Genomic DNA, 23,294 nt, shown 5'->3' on the forward strand with positions numbered 1-23,294 from the left:
ATGTCACCTTTCCTGCCACGGCAAACCGAGATCAGCTTCCCACCAAGGCTTCTTCCCCACCTTCTGATAGCCACCAAAGACCATCTAGACCCAAAAGAGCACGCCTGAATTTTTGACGGCTTGGCGAGGTGGACAGAAGAAAAATCCACGCGGCTTCCACGATCATATCCTAAGCTGACCTTTCCCGTTTTAAAAGGAAATTATTTCAGGAGGAAAAGCTTCTTCTTGGGGGTAAACGCAGTGGGTCCTCCAATCTCTCAAACAAGGCAGTTGGGCTTGCCCCAAGTCTTTTAAAGTAAAGTAAAGTAAATAAAAAACCCACGTTTGGTTCAAAGAGGACTGCCCTCTGCAGCTTTCCAACTCCAAGAGCAAGACCCAAAAACTAATTCTGAGGGTCACAATCTACCAGCTTGCTCACCCCATCTCCTTCTGCCTACTCCTGGTTTAAAAGCAGCATTTGCATTCCTACAGCCTCTCGAGGGGAGGGAGACCCCGGAAACCCGCGAGAAACAGAAGTTCAAGAAGATGACTTCTCCAGCTGACAGCCCGCTCAGATTTTATTTGCAAATAAATACACAAAAAGTTGTGTGTCACAGTGCCTCGCTGTGGCATCCCGGGCTTTGGTGGTCTTGCTTTGCTGAGGTCTGTGGCAGGGCAAAATTTCTCTCTCTCTCTCGTGTGTGGTTTTACCAAAGGGAAAATATTTTATGCGCGAGACAGGCCTGTAATCCATAGATCACAGGCACTCCAGACAGCAACAGCTCGGAGGGACCTTTAATCTGGCTGCATTGCACGCAAAAGACTCCCAGCTCTTTCAGACACACTCTGGCCCAACGCTAGTGAGTGCACTTGGGGAGCTATTTATTAACAGATTATTGGCACGAGAGAGTGGCGGGCGAGGAGGACAGTGTGTGTTTACCAAAGCGTGCTTTGCGGCTCAACCCCAACTCCGCACCGTAAGCACCGAAAAGGGGGCTCCTGTAAACCCAGCAAGGAAAAAAAAACCAACAGCCGAGCGGCCTGCTGCTTCAAAAAAAGAAAATTAATATTAATAGCGCAGGAGCTCTCCAGAAGTGTGGGCATCGGGCAAACATTGTCCTGCCCAAGAATGTACCCGGAGGGTCATACGCTGAGAGGTTCCCAGCAGGGAAGGAGAAACGCGCTGCCTTCTGCCGAAGAGAAACCTTTCTAAAGAGGGCGCGGACCAGCACCGAGCAGGAAACCGTAATGAAAACTTGGCACAGACGACGGGAGCCTCTCCTTTCAATATTCCGCACCAGCAGAAGAAGGGAGCTTTTTTTCCTTCCGAGGAGCTAACAATTAAAAGAATTTTCCCGAGAGATCAAGTTTCAGCCCCGGCGTTTGCTAGTTGCCATGGCTGGCCGGAGCAAAACCCCATTCCCCCAGGTAGCGCTTCCCTAGAGAAACGGGGAGAGAGTGGGGCTCAGCCCACGAGCAGTGGGAAAATAAACCCCCCTTCCTCCCCCCCCCCAGCGCTGCTCTATAATGAGGAAGCAGCCAAGGGAGGTGGCTTTGAGGTTTTGCAAGCATCTCGTGGACCCGCTGAGCAAGGCGCAGTTCTTTTCACCCCTCCTGCAAACACTAATTGTACAATTCCCACGGCATTTTACACGGTCAGGCGCTCCCTTCTCCCCTCCTTCCTTTTACCATGCCTTTCCTTTGCAAGTTTTGGAAGCGGGGGGTGGAAAACAGCAGCCAGGCCAACTGAATCCATCAGCCTCAGCTCCGCATCTCCTTGTCTGAAGACCAGTGACGCCAAACACGCCGACGTGGAATTCACACACCCGACAGGTTCCTTACATCACAATGGTGTCACCAAGACCCACAACCTTCTCCGCAAGCTTTTGCGTCCACACGTGGCGGGCGGGGGGGAACGGTTCTCTTCTAAAAATTAATTTCCGTAGCTCGGATTTCTCCCCCCCCCCAAAAAAGGTGGTGGTGGGGGAGAAGGACCGTAATAATAGGTCAAACAACCCTGAAATGAATTTTGTCGTGTAAAAAATTAATTACGCATTCCAAACCTGGTCACTGTAGTCCTCGGGGAATTGTCTCCACACCTCCGGATCTGTAAATAATTGACAGATAATATTAATTGGCTTTGGACTGGTGAGCAAGCCGAGAATCACACATTAATATTTGATCAGAAGATGATAGCGGCTCTGGCAAGGGATGCAAAGCAGGGCAGCTGAAGCAAACGGCTGATAACAGGAACGCGGGGCTTCCCTTTTACTCCCCTTCCGAAAGACCGAGACAGAAATTAAGGTCAGGGATACCACGCTGAACGTGGAGCCGTCCTCTCGTGCAAAAAGTGAGCTCGGCTGGAGATTGCCAACGACGCGTTTTCCAAGGGAACAGTGCCTGAATTGTGCTTCAACTCATTCTACTACTACTACTATTATTATTATTATTATTATTATTATTATTATTATTATTATTATTATTTTATCACTACTTTCCTTTGGCTGATGGCAGGAGCAGACTTTATAATCAGAAGGGGGGGAGCTACTGAACAGTTGCATTCACGGGGGCCAGATTACAGCTCTCCTAAAACGGGTGGAAAGAAAAACGGGCTACGTTAAAATGCTGATTAAAAAAAGGCTGGGGTGGGGGGAGAGAGAAAGAGAGTGAGCAAAAATCTATCAATAAAGAACGCGCAAAAGTTACTTGGGATCACTTGCTAATATTAAGCCTTTTTTACTCCCAGCGCTTTCATCCCCATTTCTCAGGATAAACAACGTGGCGACGCGAACGCCACCAGCCACAATGCTGAACAAGTTTAATTGTATTAAACAGAACAGAAGCAGCAAAAAACAAAACGCAGACAGAAATAATTTTTATGACAAATCATCTCAAAACAACTCTGTCGCGACCATCTGCTTTCCTGAAGCAAACTTCTAAGACTGCCAGGTTCCGTATTACGAGTGTAATTTTTAATTACAGTAATAATAGATTAGAAACTGGATGTCTTGCATTTTGCAAAAGAAGTTGTCATTTATAGAAGGAGCTTGCTGTCAGACCAACATTTGGGCACAATTGTGAACATCGTGAGTTCTGTAGGCTTCCTGGGCAGGACGCATTGTTAACCAGATGCTTTCCCTTTTGCAAAAGATTAGAATTAAAAAAAAATGTTCCTGCAAGTTTTGATTGTTATGGGAAAAGTGGGGATGTGTAAACAATCTTCACTGCTCAATTACTGTTCTCCTCTCCTGGAATCAAAGCTGGTGGGGGGATGAATCATTTTATGATGCGTGAAATATATACCTAAAAAAAAAAGTCCCACCCTCGCTCCCTCGTAGGCAAAGTGAGTTTTGCTAATAAATTGGTTAAGTGACAGGTCCAATTTTTAGCAGATGTAGAATTCCCACCCATCATTTGAACAATGAATTCAAAACGCACGATGCCTGCTTAAGAAAAGCTAAGCCATGGAACCAGCAATTACGTTTTCCACGAGGACAGTCGTCCTTCAGCTGTTCATTGGCCATGAAAGGGATCGTTTAAAAAGCGGGGGGGGGGGGATTTCAGACCCTTGGAGAAGAGAAAGAAACAACCAGAATAATAGCAAAAAAGAAAGATTCCGTCCATGTGAACATTTGACGGATCGATGGACCGCTTGATGCGATTTGCCTTGTTTTCCACACTGAAGACCAAAAGTTCAGAGTTACCAACAGAGCAATCCTGTATGTTTCGTCTCCTCAAAAGTAAGCCTCTCTGAGTCCAGGGAGACTTACTTCCACGGGAAAGTAGAAAGGATTAACACCCTAAACTTCTCTCTGCCTTACTTGAGTCTCGTGTACAGCCTCGTCCGCACGGAGAGACCCACCAACCTGGGGACTTGAGTTCCCACCCATGCAGAAGCTTGAACCCCTTAGAAACAGCCTCCCCAGCAGATTCCAACAGATCTTGGAATGCCAAGATAACCAAGTGCCCAGATCCCGACAATGTCACGCGAAGCAAACTTCCTTTTTTCGAGCTTCTTGAGCTGCAAGGAGCCGCGTGGGAAAAGATGGGTTAGGTTCACGTTGCTCACCCCATTGCTGAGGCTGAGGGAGCAGCTCACGTACAAAGTACCTCGTGGACCCCAGGAGGATGCAGGAAGGGTTCGAACTAAAGACCTGCAGAGAAGGAGGGGGCTTTTATAATGGGAGCCTCCCTTGTGCTGTTTCATGAAAATTACTTTGCACGCTCACCGGCTGGATAAGCTTTCTTCAATTTAGAGAGTGATCGGGAAGGTATCTTATAGGGAGAGCTTAAATGGTGCTCCCAGAGCAGGAGATCTTTCCACGGCCTTCATCTCCACTCAGGAATGAACTGGGGCCTCCACATGCAGGACAGCCCACCCCTCTTCTCACCAGCACCCCAAAGCCTGCTTTTCCTTCTCTCCCAGAAACATCTCCCAATCTTGAAAAAGGCTAGCCTGTTCCACCTTGCCTCCTGGACAACCTCCAAGCAGAAGAGTCTCTCACACCCCTCTTTGGCCCAGAGGACACCCCGCAGTCTCACCTGCCCTTCCGTGGACAGACCAGAACATCTCGGCATGCCCGTATGGATAAAAGCGGGCCTGAAAAATGCCAAGAGGTATGCTGCAATTCTGGGGTGCGCTGGAGAACAAGCACCACCTCGGTCAGCTCCTATCTGCCAACAGCCACGTCCTTTCCCTTTAGATAAAAAATCAGACCTTTCCCAAGGTCTGGCGCTTTCCATCTGTCCTGGCAAACTGGGAATTTGGAGAAGCGCAGACCCAACCCTTTGGAGAAGGCTGAACTATGCGCTGCACCCACGACCCACCACGGCTCCTCTCTCTCTGTCTCTCTTCACCAATTGCTGGATTCTTCCTAGTTCCTCCAGAGTTGGTGCACCCTAGTTTTACCTGCCCAGATGCAGGCTGCATTCCCCTAACCTGCCCTTCTGGGCCTTTTGGTCATACATCTGGGGCTCCCCCCCGGACTGGAACACCAGCAAGTCCCCAGCCAGACTGGGGGCCCCAACCAAGGCCCCCGGGCAGGGAGCTAGCCTGCCACACAACTCAGTTCAGCCCGGCTGTGCCATCGCGTTTGTGTTTCCAACTCTCCCAGTTTCCACCGGCAGTGAGAGCAGGGCATACGGACACATCCTGGAACCCCACAGTTTGCAAAAATGCCTTTAAATTGTCCATCTGGCAGGCATCCCCTGGCACGCCTCTACAAATTTTAACACTCTTCAGCGGTCTGCGTGGCATCCGCTTCACTGCTTCGGGGATTAAACCGTCTGGGGGCATTTTCTGAAGCATTAAAAAAAAAAAAAACTCGCATTTTATGCAGGAGGAAATTTATTTTATTTATCAAGACCTGCCCCACCTCCCAGCCTTTTCTCTGTAAAAAAGACCTGAAGGCAGGGAACGCTTCATTTTATTCTTAGACTGTGTTGGGCAAAAGCATTACCTGCTTCAGGTTCCTGTTTGCAAAGGAGCTTAGCCAAGGGAGGCCTGGGAGAAAAGGGCCAAGCTTGAAAGCAATGCTCTTCTCCCACTGCTGATCTCCAGCGGCTGGTATTCAGCAGATAGACTGCACCTAAACGAGGAAGTTTCATCCAGCTATCCTAACTCCTTGTTATTAGCATTACAGTAATCCTTTTCTCTCTCCTGAATCAATTGCCCATCAGTTTCTTGGGTGATGTTAAGTTGTCAGAAGTCCTGAAAAGGTCTAGGAGAAATAATAATGGGTAATCATAGATAAGATGGATCAGAAAGTAGAAGTACAGGAAAACAGCAGAAAAAATCCAGTGCCTACCTAAAATCCTGCTACAGTTCCAATTTGTTTTTTTTAATTAAAGGAGAGAGTCTGGGTGCTCTGCAAAATGCAGGAAGATACAAGGTAGTCCTTGTTTAGCTACCACAATAGGGACTGGCAACTCGGTTGTTAAGTGAGACCACAACTGTGCTTGTGTTCTTATGTCAGCTTTCCTTTGCTCCACAGACCTGCGAAGGTCGCAAACGCGAGGACTTTTTCATCACCCTCGTAACTGCGAACGGTCACTAAACGAGGCAGTCCCTAAATGAGGACAACCGGTATGCGGATCAGCCTAAATCCAGATTGGGCCACGGTTACCCTGGTCAGCCTGTGATGATTTCATTCTGCCATAGGGCATGGAGATCCTTTTTTGAAAGGCCTGTGAAAACATTCGCGTGTGTTGTGGCGGGCAACCTGGCCTAAAGTGCATTTTGCACACCTCCCTCGGCAGCGTGCCCCCTAACAAACAGACTTGTGCAAACACTCCCACCCGCCACACTGCCGGGGCAGGCAGGCGACCCACCAAACGCTCCTCTTTGTGCACGATCCTTGCACTAGGCTGCTTCCCAAGGAAAGATGCTTTGGACCCCATCTTATGGCTTTTTCTGGCGTGCTGCTTTCCCCTATATTCGGCGAGGGGGGAGGCTGCGTGAATTTCTGAGCAGAGAACAACAGATGGTTGCACGCTCTGTGCATTATTTCCACCCCTCCTGCTATACGGCTCCTAAAAACATAAAATAAATGCGTGGCGAGGATCTTTTCCCCCCGTCTTTACAAAAATGACAGCCTTTCTCTTCCAAGCAGGCAGCCAGAGACAGAACCAGAACCAGAACCGGTCCTAATCCCCTGCCGTTTTCTCCTCCCTCGCCTGGCAATGGAAACTGTGCGGCTGGGGATGATGGGAGCTGAAGTCCAACATTCCTGGAGAGGCCAGGGGAGTTTGTCTGCTTTTAAGAATGTAAATAAGGACCCACTTTTTTTCTCTTCTTTATCTTTCCTAAATAAATATTCAGCCCAATGCCATACTTTGAAAACCAAGAGTCCCGTGGCTCTTCATGTAAGAGAGCGGCCCCGTGAATCCAGCTTGACTTCCGACGGTTACACATCTGCGCAGATTCCTTGGCAGCAATATGGAAGGGGCTTGCTATCACCTTCATGCAATAAAGTTTTCTTTCTTTTTTTTACTCCGAAGTCTAGCCTGCAGCCCTATGATTTCCTGGTGGTGGTCTATCCAGGTACAAAATAGGTCCTGGTGAGCTTCTGGAGAACCTCTGACAGATGTTTGTTATAATGCAAGCTTTTGCATGGCCTCAAAGATTCTCAGCTGTTTTCCTGCAAAGGACTGATACAGCAAGTCTTTGGAAACCGGATTGAAATACTGTAGGCATTTTAAAAAAATGGAGCGTGTCTTGTGATTTGGGGCGGCCCCATTTTGCCTCCAAATGCCCAGTTTGCCAACTCCCCCTTTACACTTCAGCAACTAACATCACCCCTTTTAAATAAAACGCACGGAGGGCTGGGAAGGACGGGAAAGATTTTGGAACGCTTCTGTTGAGACAATTAAAAAAAAAAGAGGGACAGAGTATCTGAAGGTTGCAAATCCAGAGTTAGATCTCCAGAAGATCTGGAGAAGCCCCCTTTAAAAAAAAAAAATCCATCTTCTTTTCAAGCACCCCTGAACAGAGAAAGCGAACACGGAACCGCCTGCAATACAACCCCTCTGCTCCTGTTTGGTTTGCAGAGATTGAAAAAAAGAATGTTCTGCAAGAGGAACCCACCATCCACAAGGGCACGACTTGGCCACGTACCGTGGACTTCGCTGAGCGGCAGCAGGGCACGTTAAGGCAGAAGAGTAAGGAAGTCACGCCGCCCAATTTGGCGACCGGGGTTGTAACAAGGACGGAACAACGGGAGCTGAAGTTTGCTGTGCGTCCACTTTCTGGACCCCCGTCCCTTTCAGAGCTGTTGGCTTTAAAAGGCCTCCAGTCAAAAGATCCTTCGGCGATAGAGTTGTAAAAGGGAAGCATAAAAGCCGTGCATAAAAAAATAAATAAACAGAATTCACCAAACTCTGTCCAAAGACTGTCCTATTTATGAAGCGACAAGGAACGCTGCAACGTGATGGGGCCAAGGGACCAGAAACAGGCTTTTTTGATGGAAATTATTTGTGGATCCATCGTTCCTACATCTCATGGGTTCGACGTTGGTATTTATGGGAACTTCCATATTTAAGGGAAAAAGAGAGAACCATTTCCTCCTTGGGCTATGAAGGTTTGTGTATAGACACCGAGTGTTTGTCAAATTTACATCTCCCCCACTTCTGTCGAGGAACTCAGATGGGTCACCGTCTACATCTGATCATCACACTATGAAACAGACGAGCTTGGGTTCACACATCATGCTAAGCTATGGTTACAAGACATCATGACAAATCAGATTCTGGCTTGATCCAATACACAAACCCAACCAGTAACTTGCTTGACTCCACAGTGGCCTTCAAGCCAGATTTCCCAGGTCCATTACTCCAACACAGCCTCCCCCAACGTTTGTAGTCTCTAACACCCAGGATTCTCAGCAAATGGCCCTCCTGGCTGGGGAATTCTGGGAAGTTAACGCCTCCCATCGGCTGGTATTAAGAGAGGGAAAGCTGCAGTGCGTCATAGTTCCTCCTAAAGATTCCCGGAGGTTCCTCAGATGGGGCTCCCAAAGGTCCCCAAACAGCTGGTTGAAAGAGTGTAGATGAAGATAAGCTATGACCACCATTCACCTCTCGTTAGATGCTTTTATTGGCTGTATGAGGGTCATTTAAAAAATAAATAACAACCAGTTCAGCTAATAGTAGAAACCAGGCTGGGAAGAAAGGCAAGGAAGCACTTGGAATAGAAAGTTATTTTAGGGACAGACCCTTTCCAAGCATCACATTCTGGATGTTGGATATGCATCAAGTTTATAATGGTGGAGTTGGCTTCCACCACTCAGTGGCCCCTGTTCTTTTTAGCGTGAGACACTTAACAGTCAAGCCATCCACCACCATCGCCACCCCGCCAAAATCTACCAAAGTTGGTTTCTGCAGCGGCTTCTCTAAGACCGGAGTGATCAACATCACCCCTTTGAGTTGAAGCCGCACCTCAACTGTCAACAGATATCGGATGGAGGGAACGCCAGCCCCCAAAATCTGGGTCACGTTTTCTGCCAAACCACGCACCCTGGGAATTCTGCATGGAGAGAGTCAAGCTAGTGAGGGAACACCACATTGACTTGTGCCCTAACCGTGCCAGCCCTTCCAAGTGCCACAAGACGACGTCATGGCATTGGCACAGGTAAGTGATAAAACTGCTCTCACTGCCCCCCCCCCAATTTAAGGCTCTTCCTCAGGTCCTCGAAAGGTTGCCCGCCACAGCTCCACACACAATATTCACATAATACTTCTACTGAAACTTCTATTTTCAGTTTTATACCAGCTCTAAAGAGATATCAAGATGCTGTCTCATGAATAGGAGATAGCATCGCTCGGCCGATAGTTCGGTGCTCAACCGTGTGCAACTATGCCACAAACACAGCTGTTTTGCTATGAGCTGGGCTGCACACCTGAGGAACTGGAAGAGCGAAGAGAACAGCCTTGGAAATTATGGCATTTAGGAACCGCCGAAGGAAAAAAGAGATTGTTCCAAAGCACGGTGGTCGCACCGATCAAACAGGTATAAATTGGCGAAGAAGGCCATCTACCTTTTAAACACAATTTATGCCCCCATTAAAAGCTTTGTTTTCTTATGCTGTAAAACACAAATTAGATGCTTCATCCTGCTAAGCACGTAGACCCAAGAGGAAATTCCAAAATGTCACTGTTTTTCAGTTTTGTTTGGGGGGGAAGAGGAAGAAAATTCTCCCTGCATTACCCCCCAAAGTGTCTCCATGCTAATATTTTAGTAGGATTGAAGCAAACTTAGCCATGACTCTGCTTTGCTGGGGGCAATTCATAGCAAGTCATTGTCAGGTTTCAGAATAATCAGTTTCTGTCCAAACTGGTAATATAACTTCATTCAATAGATCGCAGTCGGATCTAAATCTGTTTTCAAATGAATATAACCCAACCAGTTGCAAACGGGAGCCTTCTAACATGTTGTTTCTCACTGTCCTTTTATTTTCCTATCACATAATTCAAGTTCCAAGTAAGGAAGTAAAGAAATAAGACTCTTCTTCTTTTTCTTGCTGGTTTGACGTTTGCACAGCTAACCTCTCCTAACTAATACCTCCAGGCCCAACCACAAGAATACAAAAAGGTACAACTTCTCCATTTCCAAGGCAGAATCTTGCAAAACATAAAACAGGGAATAAGGGAGCACAATTCTGGATAACTCTAAAACTTTTGGATAAGAAGAATCCCCCAGTTACAGATTTATCCTTGCAGACTAACACGTCCATGATTGTTTTTCACGACTTCTTCACGCAGGTCAAGTAAGTAGAAGTCTCCGCTTGGGCCTGGTTTAGATTTATCTATCCGTTTTTAGAAGGGGCTGTACACCACTTAGGATATGGTCCAACTTAAATATATATATATATATATTTCATCTCAGACAGAACCAGACTACTGCAAAAGATAACGCTTTCGACGATACGCAGTTGAACTAACCTAGTTCATTATTTATTGCCTCTCCCATAGAGTTTTAAACTCAAAACGAAATGAATATATTCGTTAATGGAGAACATCATTAATGCCCAGAAATAAGGGAAGTTTCTTAACAAAGACCTGAAAGCAGGACTTAAAAAAAAAAAATCTCATTCTGCAATTTCATGCCGTTTAAGAGACCGTGCTCCTTTCTCCTTGAGCCTCAGTTTAATCCCATGCTGGAACCTGATTTAATTTTCCAGCTGACAGGGTGGGAATCTGCTCTGCATTACGGATGCTCTTTTCTTTGAGCATTTCAATGTCACTTGAATACCAAAATGCTCCAAGTGAAAGGACCTTCTGCTTCCTTTCACTCACCCATCATTCATAGGCCCACCTTTTCAAAAACTGGACGATATTTATAGACTAATTCATAGGAAGGAAGACATGTTTCCTCCACCCACTTTGGAAACGCGCCTTTGAAACAGAGATGGCAACCCTGCCCGAGTCAAGATATAGTGTACAAATAAATTAAAATAAAAGATGCAAACCTGTGGAGCATTTTAATTTGTCCTGGGCTGAAAAAACACCAAGAGATGCTCATCTGTTGTCATCTTTTCACCCACCCCAAACTTTGGGGATCAGGCTGATCATTTAGACAAACCCCAGCATGCCATTTCTCCAAGCCACTGAGGTCTCCTCCATGTCTTCACAGGATGACCCCCCCCATCTCTTTCCCTCCCCCAAACGCAGCAGCTGTAATCCGTGCAGCCTCGTCCAAGACGTGCTACCAATTGGGGTGCTTCACGAAAAGGAGACCTGCTTTCTCTCCAAAAGGAAAATTTCCTCCTAACAAAGGAGAAACTAACCAAGAGGGGTGGTTGGGAAGATCTATTCTCTTTTTTTGAGGGAAAAGAAGAAGAAGGAGGAGGAGGAGGAGGAGGAGGAGGAGGAGGAGGAGGAGGAGGAAAGCTCTAGCTATGACTGTACTTACATAGAAAACTATTGCCTGTTCTCCATTCTGCTGAACACGGTGCAACCTAGAACTTCCAAGAGAGACGGCCTCCATGCGTATTTTACAGTCCACAGCCTGATTGTATCTCGAAGCAACAACAGGCCATGGACAGAAAGCTAACCCTCTTCCTGGCTACGAGCATCTCAGCCAGCAAGCTCGAGACTGGACAAGGAACAGCCCAACCACCTTCAGCTGGTCAGCCAAGCTTCCAGTTCATCAGGAGGAGGAAACTCTGGAGGAAGACCAGCCTGAACTCCGTGCCTCCAACTATTTATGCATCAAAGAACAGGCGCGGAACAAGTGCCGTCCCTCGCCAAACTACTCTGTTAATAGCACGGTCACCCATTAAAGGAATCCAGAAGAAGAACGAAACGCATCAGCTGTTGCAGAAGAATTTACTGTCATTAAAGGAGGGGGGAAAGGGGGGGGAGGGAGATTTGTTTGTGCAAATGTTAGCTTCCACCCCCGCCAGTGTTTAAAAATGCAACTCGGGTGCCAGAAGTGTGCCAATAAGTTGGAAAATGCTTTTTTCATCCTCCCTAAAATTAACTCATAAACCGGTTCAGAGGAAGTTTGTAGCTGTGCAGTCAGCTTTTGACTCTGCTCTTCCTCCCCAGGGCACGGGGGGTCACGCCCAGCCCTCCTCCCATTCCATTCTCACGCCCCCAATTTTATTCTACCTTGGAAGTTGGGGGGGGGGAATTAAGCCGTTCTAACAAGAGGAAGGAGAAGACGGTGGACTCCAAGATGCCCAGATTTATCAGGCCAGATCTTCGTATGCCATCTAGTTCCGTGTGGTGAACTGCCCCCCCCCCGGGGTTTGCCAGTGCAGCGTTGTACAGTGAACCCCCATGTTGGCAATCTCAACGCAAGCGGCATATTCAAAACCACTGTAAGCGAATAAAGGTCCTGTGCCATTTTGCCAATAGAGAGCCACGGGGCCCTAACACAGGCTCCATTGGAAAGCTGGCACAGAGAAATGGGGAATACTGCCAAACCTTATCCCACTCCACATTCCTTAACCCAAGACAACCCTCAGCATCTCTCGCTTCTTCCAATTAACAGCCCAGCAGAAAGCTTGTTAACGCTTACGATGCTTCTCTTTCTTCTGGTTTCCCGCCTCAGAAGGAAGGGCCGTGACTTGGCTGATCCGGCCATATTTCATTCCCATATTCTCGTCTCTGTGCAAATAGGGCGGCTGGGGAGGACAGGAATCCTGCATCACCAACCTGGCCTGGGTGGTGGGCGCATTCAGACCACACCCTGAGATTCGCTGATGGCTTAACCGTGAATGGATCTGCAGTTCCCATACCCCAGGCGTGCTGTTGCAAGCCACCAATGTGGGCTTCGTTTTAAGCTCGCTGACCATGATTCGGTGAATTCTTTCAGCTGGAACCCCCCGAGGAACAGATGTTCTGCTTCTCTTTGGCCCGTTCTGGCCAGAACTTGCCAGAGCTTGAAAGGCAATCCAGGGGCAGGGGTTGACTGTTGAACCTTCACAGGGAGCCACCTCTGGAGACACTGGTGGTTAAATATAAGCAGGCTTACTACGGGGCCTGAATGGGGTCACTGAGCACAACAGACGTGGGAGCCATTATGTTTTATCAATACACCCATTACAAGACCTTGGATGCCCTGCAAGATTTCCTAGCACCGTTCCTCCCTCCAGTTAAATAACCTTTAGGCACCGAATTGCAGATATGCTCCACTTAAAGACATGAATGATGTCCGTGCAAATGGAGGAATGTAGCATCTCAAGATCAGCTTGCAATGTTCATCGACTTTTTATGGCAACTCTATCAAAGTCGTTTTTGATCCGTTTCTCGCCTTGCCGATAATTAGTTTGTTTCTGCCCATTTTCACATCCATTTGCCTTTTCCTTCCTTTTCTTTTTTTCTTTTTTAAAGTCTGTAAGCCTTTAGGCAACACTTACGCCATTACGGTGTACACGTTTCCATAACGCAGGCCTCTGCCGTGCACTTTTTGCACCGGGAACTCTCTTCCAAAAATTGGAAAAGATCTCCGAGGAGAAGTGCCTGGTGGTTGCCAAAAGGTTTTCAGAAGTCCCAGTGAAAGACGTTTGTATCCAAAGGCATCTCTGTTTATGACCAACAGTAGCAGAACATGAGAGAAAGCACCTTAGCTGAGTTTAAAAAGTAAACCTATTTTCAGAACACAAAACACAACCTGAACAGGGATTTCTAAAATAGGCATGTTAACCAGGGCATAACAAATAGACAAAAAGCCCATAAAATCTGCAGCGTGGTGCTAAATAGACAAAGATGAACTGAAATTATACAGGAAAAGGAAGGAAGGCCCCAGAAACAAAAATAGGAAAAGATACAGAATTAAAACCACAACGTTATGACCGGTGAAGGTTGCAACAATTCCCTTGATATTTAATCCCTCATCCCAGAATACCTTTTAAAATGACACTTCTACAAATGAAGGAATCTTCTCTCTCTCTTTGTTGCAACGTAAACTAAGCCGGCCAGAATCAAAATTTTAAAAACTGTTGCTCGGTTTGTAGATTGGGTGGACCCACGGAGCCTGGGTGCCTTCGGTATTCACGGTATTAAGCGGGATGGCCGGGAACTTATATTTTTACATTCTGCACGTTTTTCAGCCCACGTGGATGGGTGTCCCCCCCGCCCCATGTGAAGGCTGCAATTGTTATGCCCAGCTCAGCCTGGAAAACAACCCCCTCAAAACCTGAACAGCCTTACAATGAAAAGAAAGGGAACCTTTGAAAATACAAGCAATCCTTCTAACCCGCCAACAAGCATATGGTTACGGGTGGTTTGTGGACCCCTTGAATTTCCAGAACAACCCTGGAGAACTATTTTGGCGCAGGCTCTCAGGAAGTTAAGTGGAAGACAGAGGATGAAAAAGGGGGGTCTCTTCATGGATCAGCAACTGGCGAAAAGATACGGAAACAAAGGACAGGAATAAATGCCCAATTTTCTCAACGGAGAGAGGAAACCAGCAGGGCGCCCGAGAATTTGTTCTGGACCCTGCGTGTCCTTTTAGAGACTCATTAATGATCTTGGAAGGGGGTGAACTCTGAAGTGGCCAGATTGGTAGAAACACAGCCATGTTTCTCGAGCACAAAGCCCACTGTTAGGGAAAGACATTCCCAGGCCAAGCCGTGCGACGTGGATAGACCTACGCACGAGGCAAGGGCTTCATTCATACCAACGCACACTTGTGGTAGGGGCTGACACAGGGGAGAGAGAAACCAGTTGGAATCCAGGACGTCAGTTTCTGCGATCAAAAGTAAGTCTCCACACGGGTGCAACTCTACGCGCATCGCTGGATGGCGCTACTCAGCCGAGCAACCGAATGTTAGTTACCAACAAGAAAGGCAGAAGAAGAATGAAGCGTCTTAAAATCTTTGAAGAAATCCACTGTGGAGGGAGGCTTCCAAAGAACCACCACACGTATCAAAAGCGGGTATAGAAAAAACTGGACTCTTTTCCAGTCAAAGTTTGGGGCTTGTCTACTTTCATTCAGCGTCCTTCTCCGCCCTGTTAGGACCTCCCCTTGTTTACTGGTTCATTCCTCACCTTTATATAGCCGCCCATCTCCCAAACATGATTCTGGGCAGCGTACACTATAAATGAGCCACAAAAGGTAAACGTTTGCTTTGTTTCTGCAACTTCCATGGCAATTTTACCCTGGTCTGGATCTAGAGGTCCTATTCTTTTCCTATTCCATTAAACCTGTGTTTCTCAGCCTTGGGAACAACTCCATGAATTCCCCACCAGCATGGGTATTCAAGTTGAAGTCCACACATCTTCAAGCGGCTAGGGTTGAGAAACACTGGTCTAGGCCATACGTTGACAGAAATCATCTTCATTTTTCCTGCTAGCAAAGATTTGGAGTCACCAAAGCGAGCACAGAAAATTGTTTCCCATCGTACCCTCTCTCTCCAACAGTCCTGCTTCCTCCCACAAGGCTACTCAGCCCAGTCTCTTCAACAGAATTCCAATTTGTTATGCAATCTGGACATTTATTTATTCACCATAATTATTTATATCCCACCTTTTTAGGAAAAAAAAAAACCTGAAGCATTTGTTCTGCTCTCCCAGGCAACCAACAGGTTATTACTGTTTCCTTCAAGATGCTAAACATATCAATCCAAGAAAGACGTTCTTTCAGCCTCTTCCCTATAAAGGTTGAACTTAGGATCAGTGAAAATGCTCACTGCATTCCTATTTTTCCCAGTACACCAACAGGGCACCTGCTGGCCACACAATGAAGCCTCGTGCGTGGTCTTCCCAGTGAAAATGGGCTCCTTGTGTAGAAATTGGGTATGGTCTTCTCAATGAATGTACCCATATACCAACTGCTACTGGCATTCCCACATCCACCCCCTTCTTAAAACCAAGGCAAAAGCTTTGGAACAATTATAATTTCTCATTAAATGCAATTACAGAGTTTCAGATTCTTGTAGGAAGAAGAGCACACGTCTTACCAGCCAGTTGCTTACATCTTTTGTGTAGCTCCTTCTTCAAAGAGAAAGTGGGCAGACATTGCCAAACTTCCTCCAATCCCATAAATACGCCTGCTTGGATGCAAACCCCTCTTTCATAAGCAATATGGATTAACACCGATGCAACTACCAGAGTACTTTCCAACAGAGGCGTCAACACATTCACCCAACCTCATTTCTCCCTCATTGGAGTGGGAAATGGTGAACCGCCAGATGTTGTTAAACAACAACTCCTGGATGGGGAACTTCTATGGTCCAGAGTAGGCCTATGGTCTGGACTACGTACCCTGATAGACCACACAAGCTGGTTAATGGCTTAGCATGATTTGTGAATCAGGCCAGTATGATTTATTTAATAAACCGCAGCTGTTTACAAGAAGCTAATGCATCAGAAGCAACATCGTGAAACACTGTTGAAGCCAATCCTCTCATTCAGTTGGGCTTCCTTTCATGTTGTAGACTGGCATGCCCATCAAACATAAGACCCAAGATGTCCAGTTCAGTCACCCGGTCACTTTGGCTCCTTCAAGAGTGCCTATGAACAGGAAAGGCACTTCCACCCTGTTATGCGATGACTCGTCGCCTTCAAAATCCATAATGTGCAGGCTATAAAATAAAAACGACACGCACATGTGCCCAGCTCTTCATAAAAGACAAATAAATAAAATGGCATTCACATCTGCCACGCACACACATACACAATCTTCCTTAAAGGTTCCAGATTTCCTCTAAACCCAGAGTGAGTTTTAAATTATGGAAGCTAAGCGAAGAGACTCAGGCCTACAAAGAATTAACTGGATTAATTAGCAAGGGGATTTGAGAAGCAGTTTGAAGCTAGGAAACCAGAACACTAAATTGTTTAAATACTTTGACAGCAGATCAAGGTTTCCAAGCAGCCCTAACGTTACATCCACTTCTTTCAGCTCAATGTTTTAACACATTTAACCTGACGGAGGTACTTTATCACGAGATCTGAATGACGCTGTCAAAATACTAAAAAAAAAGACGCTAGTTTTAAAAAATGCCACAAGCTGTTAGCAATTTTGCCAATATGCATCAGCCTAGGCAACATTAATTAAAAATCAATAGCTTGGGACATAAATAGCTCTTACTTGTGGTTTCTCTAGAGTAACTTCCTTGAATGTGAACATGCGGGGGGGGGAGAAACAGACCCACACAAATGTCTTCCCCATTATGCAAGACAAAGCTTCAGAAATAAAGCAAAAAGAGAGGGTGATGCTGAGCGCACGAAGCTGGGAGAAAGAAACCTAGGCGCATGAATGCAAGGAATCTTTCTTCTATCCACTATCATTAACCCATAACTAGGTGGAAAGCGCCAGATGAGAAGCATTTGGCCAATAAGTCTCAATAAGCACATTCCCTTTTTTTTTTTTTTTATGATGATGATGATTATTACCAACTGCATGCCAGGGAAGAACAGAGGACCAGAAATTCTCAATGCGTCTTTTTTCCTTTCAAGTAGACCTCACCATTATCTCAGCCTGTCTACGTAGCTTTGCAAAGTGGAATGCGAAATACTGTTGATAATTAGAAGTTAACAATAAAGAACAGAAAGCAGGAAATGGGGTGGAAAAGAAAGGCGGACAGGATCTGAACAGACCAGGGGCAGAAGGAACAGAACTGGGCCATAAACAGCGAGGCTGACAACTAGTAAGAAGAGAGGGGAGCAAAGGAAGTAAACTTGCATGAGGGTGGGGGTCTCCAGTGGGAAAGCAATATGCCCCTCTCATTGATCAAGGTGGCTCATAGGTCAAGGTGGTTGTCCTGCTATGGCCCTAGGATTTGAGTTTGACCAATCTTCATGGGAGATGAGAAGACCAAGAGATGGAAGATCGACTCTACTAATGGTCCATGGACGTTTACATACCACAATTCTCTTTTTCTTCTCCATTCTTAAATTGTGAATGCATTTTACACATGGATTCTAGTCCCATGAGCTCACATAGCAGGCCCAGACACCGTTCTCCATGAGAGTAATAGCTCATGTAAAAAAATTAACATGAGGAATATGATGAGGTGCCTCATCTCAGCATGAGATCAGAAGGTCTTGAAAGCAGAGCTTCAAGAAGAGCTGTCTTCTGGCACTGCAGCTAGACCAAGCTGGGTCTAGCAAACAGACCACTGCTGCAGACAGGCCCATGTTCTGAACATGCATGGCTGAAGTGGGTTGAAACAGCACAGCCCATGGACCAAAACATACTATCACTTGTGTCCACTCTGCCATAAGTCGCACTTTGAACAGGAAGAAGAGCTGTTGATGAGCCTAACCTCTCCAACAGGCTTCAGGAGCTGTGTGTAGTACCCTCAAGGCACAGCAAGAAGATACTTGCTGTAAGTTCTAGATGCTTTAACTTCCAGCGGAGCAGAGGACAGAGACAACAGTCAAATTAATGAGTCAGTAACCCTAACTGGTACATACTTTCACTTCAAGCCATAATCTGCTCCAGACTAAACTCATGAGTTTCCTAAAAGGACAACTACTGGCTTGACTTGGCAGTGCTAGAGGCTGAGCCCTGTATGAAACTTGGACCAACTACAAACATAAACAAGAACCAAGCATCTAACCTGGCTTTGGAGGCTGCAGCTGAACAAGAACATTGCCATCTGAGGACGATTTTACATTACCCTCTATGACTTTGTCCAGCATCTTCACACTCAATCTGCACATTTCAGTCTGCAGTATCATGTAGGTATTCACATAATACCTTCGGATGTCTATGTGTGCAAAAGGATTGTGAGGATCAGGGGAAGGAGCTGTTGGCAAGAGGTATCAAATTTGAGGGCCCTCAACATCCCAAGGTCCTGCCCCCAAAATTCATGTCAAAACAGCCAATTCTGGATAGCACTGGCCATGTCTCTTCTAGCAGCTTTACCTGCAGCTGGGAAACAGCTGTGGACCCTGATTGTAGCAAAGCACCTGCTCCTTCTTTAGCCAGGTGACAGTCTTGCAAACCAACCTTCTGCAACCTGGCGCCCTCCCGATAGGTCAGGTCAGTTACGGCCAAGCCACTGGGGAATGTCATATCCCATAAAGGCTGCTATATTCCAGCAATACTAAAATCTTTATTTTTCAATTAAGGTAATGGAACCTAAAACGTAGGCAGGGGGTATTATGGTTATCCTCTGCCACCACAAATTAAAAACCTGAATTGGCAAGCAATGTGGGTGGAGGGAGGGAGATCATTCATGAACCGTTTTAGAGAACATCATTGCAGTACAAAAAGGGAATGCATGATATTATAATTATGTTAAAATTAGGATGAAAGATAAGGGGGGAAAAAAGAAATAGTATGGGGAAAATGTTTCTACAGGATAGCATTTAGGCATTTAAAAAAAACCTATAGCCTACCATTATTTATAATACAGTTAAAAAGGTGTCCTCTAATCTTCCCTTTAAGCTACGTGCTATATAATAGAACGTTTTTTTTCTGGACATCATTAAAATGTAAAGTTAATGAGGATTCAACGGCAAACAGAAGAAATATAACCTATTTTTCAGGCAAGAGTTCTAACACAGCAATCAGAAGGAAAGCCTCTTTCATGTCCCTTTCTCTCTTCTCATTAATTTTCTTTTGGCTGTTTTTTTTTTTTTTTAAACAAAGGCTGTTTAAACTAAAAAAAATGCACAGAAGTTTAAACACGGTAATTACAGAGAAGCTGCAATGAGGTCATTCGCTTTTTCAAAAGCGGAAATAAACAAGAGCAAGATATGATTCTTTTAAAAGGTGTCAATTCTCCCATTTGACTTGTCCACGGGAGACCCACTGTACCCCCTTTCCTCTACGCCAGGTGCCAAATTTTGACTCACCAGAATCAGATGCCAACCACAGCAACGTTGGCAATTTTATCTATAAGACGACCTTCACATTGCAAACTCCTTGGCTGGTTCAACGGTGCTTCGCTTGCTCAGATCGACATCGGTTAAACCAACAGGGAACCCGTGTTCATAGTTTTCTGAAGGTACCTCCACCCCAGATCTTAATCTGCTCCCCTTAACTAGCCTGGGTCATCAGCCAGAGTTCTCAGTCCAAATTCTGGTTTGCCGAGAAAGGATGAGGTCCCTGCTTGGATGAAATGCTCTAGAAGCCAGAGAGAGGTTTCTTGGGGGGTTCAGCCATTCCATGGGCAAGTGAAAGAAAGCGACTGGACAGTGCGAACCACAATACTTATTCGATGCCAGGAAGCCAGTGAGGAGACCCACTTATTCAAATCAATTCCAGTGTGGCACGCTAAAAGGTCTAGTAGGGAAAAATTGGGACATGGCTTCTGGTTGACACAGAAGATAGCAATACAAGTTCCAAAGGAATTGTACAAATGTATGCATATATACAATTTTCTCACTTCTAGACAGAGAGAACACCCTGTTTCTAGCATGGTCCAGGGGAAAAATGTTCAAAAAAGGTGGCTGGTGGATTATTTGAAGCCTCCCCGAACAAAGGTCCCCTCAAAACACTCCCATCGGTGTATAACTGTCTCTCAAACAAGGACCAGCAATATACAGGGGAAAGTTCTCCTTGTTTCCTTGAACTTTTTTCAGGAGCTGCAGTGGTCATTAATTCTTAAAATTAAGAACTCGTACCTATCTTTGCTTTCGTTCCCCTTCCCTGCCCACAGGCCCAAATTTCGTCCTGCGTCAGGCCTTTTCGATTGCAATCTGGAGGACAAGGACCCCTTGTTAGAAAACGTTGTAAGCCATTGTAGGAGCCTCTGAAAAAAATCGAATCTATTCTGATCCTACTGAAAATGACAAGATTTAGTGTTTGGAGGAGGAGGAGGAGGAAGGAAGGAAGGAAGGAAGGAAGGAAGGAAGGAAGGAAGGAAGGAAGGAAGGAAGGAAGGAAGGAAGGAAGGACTTAGAGCTGTGAGCCACCGAATGAGAGCATTTCATGTTGTGCAACTAAAATCGTAATTTTTGTGCACCGAGACTATTTACAGTGCAATCCAGAAATCAAAAGGGAACCAAGAATGAAAATGTGATTTCTTAAATACAGGAGCCCCAAGACTAATCCTAAACTCACACATCTTAAGTACACCAGGAGACAAAAAGGTTTACAGGAGCAGAACACTCCGTCTGATACTTTTTACGCTGGCTTAGCTTTGAAGTTAAAACCACCGATTTTAATTAATTAATTTAATTAATTAATTCCGTAATTAGCCAAGGCTGTATTCTATGCATTTTGCCCAAACTAAATTCGCTGCTGCTTTCAAAAGCTTGCATATTTGGGGGACCTTAAAATGCCCTTTGTGTGAATAGCTAGCATTGGGTGTTATTTTTCTTGCAGACCTCCAGAAATATCCATCCCGCTGCATCGGGAAGAACCTCCATTGCAAACTGTGGACATGCAAGTCAACAGCCAAATATGGTTGTACAAAATAAACAGCTTAATCGTTGTCATTACCCTATGGGGAATCTACTTTAAAGTCATTAGTTGTTCCCTCTTAATCTTAATGACTCCCTAATTAAAGTTCTTGCCCCAGTCTCAGAATTCAGTATGGTGAGATATAACAGCTAACCTCACATGCATTAAGCTTAAAGCAAAAATTAACACTCATTAACAAGATTACCTGTTGAATAAAATAAGCACAAACACGGAACACTGTTTGCAAATTTTGTGAATGGAAAGATCAGAGTTTAAAACCATACTTCTTGCATTAAACCTTTTTTTCCCTTTGCTAGAAGCAAAAAATCTACCCACTATTCAAAAAGTGGGGAGGGGGTGGGGGGACCCTACTTATTTCAATGCAACTCCCAAATCTTAACAAGCCCATTCACAAACACTCAGTTGCAAAGAGGGCTTCCCAAATACTCAACAATATCTGAAGTGGAGTCTCTCCGTTTTATTTGCAGATGCAAACCTGTCCCAATGCATGGGAAAGCACTTTTAAAGACAAAAAAAGGGGGGGAGGATTTGGAAAAAAAAACTTTTTTAAAAACACCATTAAAAAAAATATTTTTTTCCCAACGAAGAAGTTTCAACCTTAACGGTGAAATTTCAGCTAAGGGGGCATTGTCTGATTTCTAGTCTGTCTCTGTTGTGAAAAGAAAAACTGACAGATCACAGGAGTTTGCCTTTGTAAACCAATTCAGGAACTTTCATGCTTCGTATTTGTTAGGCCAAAGGTTAAATTGCTGACCTGTAACCTCCTGCGTAGCGGCCTTTCCCCTTTCCCTGTAAAGCTTTATTTCAGCTCTGTATTTACATGGATTAGTCTCTCTTCACACTAAGAAGAAATCTGTTCAAAACTAAAGACTTGGTTCTCCTTGCGCTAAAAGCGGCCACAATTATTCGACCCCAGACAATGGCCATATTGTGGGAGAAAGAAAAGAAAAGAAAGAAAGAAAGAAAGAAAGAAAGAAAGAAAGAAAGAAAGAAAGAAAGAAAGAAAGAAAGAAAGAAAGAAAGAAAGAAAGAAAGAAAGAAAGAATCAGCCCGTTACTGCTTTACTGAAACAATGGAAGGGGGGGTGTCCCATACAACATTTAGCAAACAAAGCTGGCCCGCTGTGAACTTGATGAAGACGTCAAACTCTGTTAAAAATATAAAAATCAACAAAAGGAGATTTTCCCCCTTTGCAAAAGTCCTGTGACCAAGACCACTTCTACAGAGAGATTTCCTGTTTGGGATTAAACACGCCAGGAAAAACGGTTTGCTACGCCAAGTGGCACCAAGAACTTGCCATGGTGGATTTAAAAAACAGCACGTAAACACGCAAACCGTTTCCAGCAGCATTTCAAGCACACGCACACCCTCTTCATCCCAGACTTTCCCCATCTGAATTCTGAGCCGGAAGAGCACCGAGAAATCCTCGCTGGCTTGCTTGATGGCCAGACGTGAAGGGCTTTTCCACCAGGCAGCCGAGCGGGCGTGCAAAATGTTGAAGGGGCATCCAGCAAGAAGGAGTCAGAATATGATTAAAATCCTCGGCCAATCCAGAGCTTTATCCGCCCAGATGCTTTCCATAAAGACCACAGGTTGGGGTGCAGAACCTCTTTGGAACCCCAAAAAGCAAACGGGCTCCAGAGAAACCTGTGGGGAGATACACCTCATGGCAATGAACTTGTGTCCCTAACCCACAGAAGACAATCCTGCCCCTTGAATCAAGGGCTCTGAGTTTTAGGATCAGCAGGAGCCCAGAGAGAGCGGCCTGGCCTTCCGCTGAGCAAAGCCTCTCGGGTGTTGATTCAAGCTGCTTTGGTGGGGCTGCAGAACAGAAGAAATCTGTTCCTGCTTTCTTGCGTTTTAGATGATTATTTTTTCACCCAAGTTTCGGGAGCCATGATTCTGGCACTCTACTGCTTGAAACAGAGAACAACTCAGGCTGCCCCAAAATCTGACTCTGGGGACACCCTGTGTTAGAAGCAGGACGCTT

The 23,294-nt window shown here is 45.6% G+C and overlaps 1 protein-coding gene across 7 annotated transcripts in view; it reads right to left on the reverse strand.

The window, feature by feature from the left end:
- Positions 1-23,294, reverse strand: part of DENND1A (DENN domain containing 1A) — a 144,830-nt gene that overhangs the window by 108,442 nt on the left and 13,094 nt on the right. For all 7 annotated transcript variants that reach the window (XM_088146868.1, XM_088146866.1, XM_088146871.1 and 4 more), the window contains exon 3: positions 2,043-2,086. In XM_088146868.1, coding sequence (XP_088002994.1) covers positions 2,043-2,086 — 44 coding nt within the window. The remainder of the gene's footprint in view (positions 1-2,042; positions 2,087-23,294) is intronic.

This window comes from Python bivittatus, unplaced genomic scaffold (genome assembly GCF_059951505.1).
Source record: "Python bivittatus isolate LINGU-HERP-01145 unplaced genomic scaffold, Pbiv_v1 ctg000160_np1212, whole genome shotgun sequence".
Taxonomy (NCBI): Eukaryota; Metazoa; Chordata; class Lepidosauria; order Squamata; family Pythonidae; genus Python; species Python bivittatus.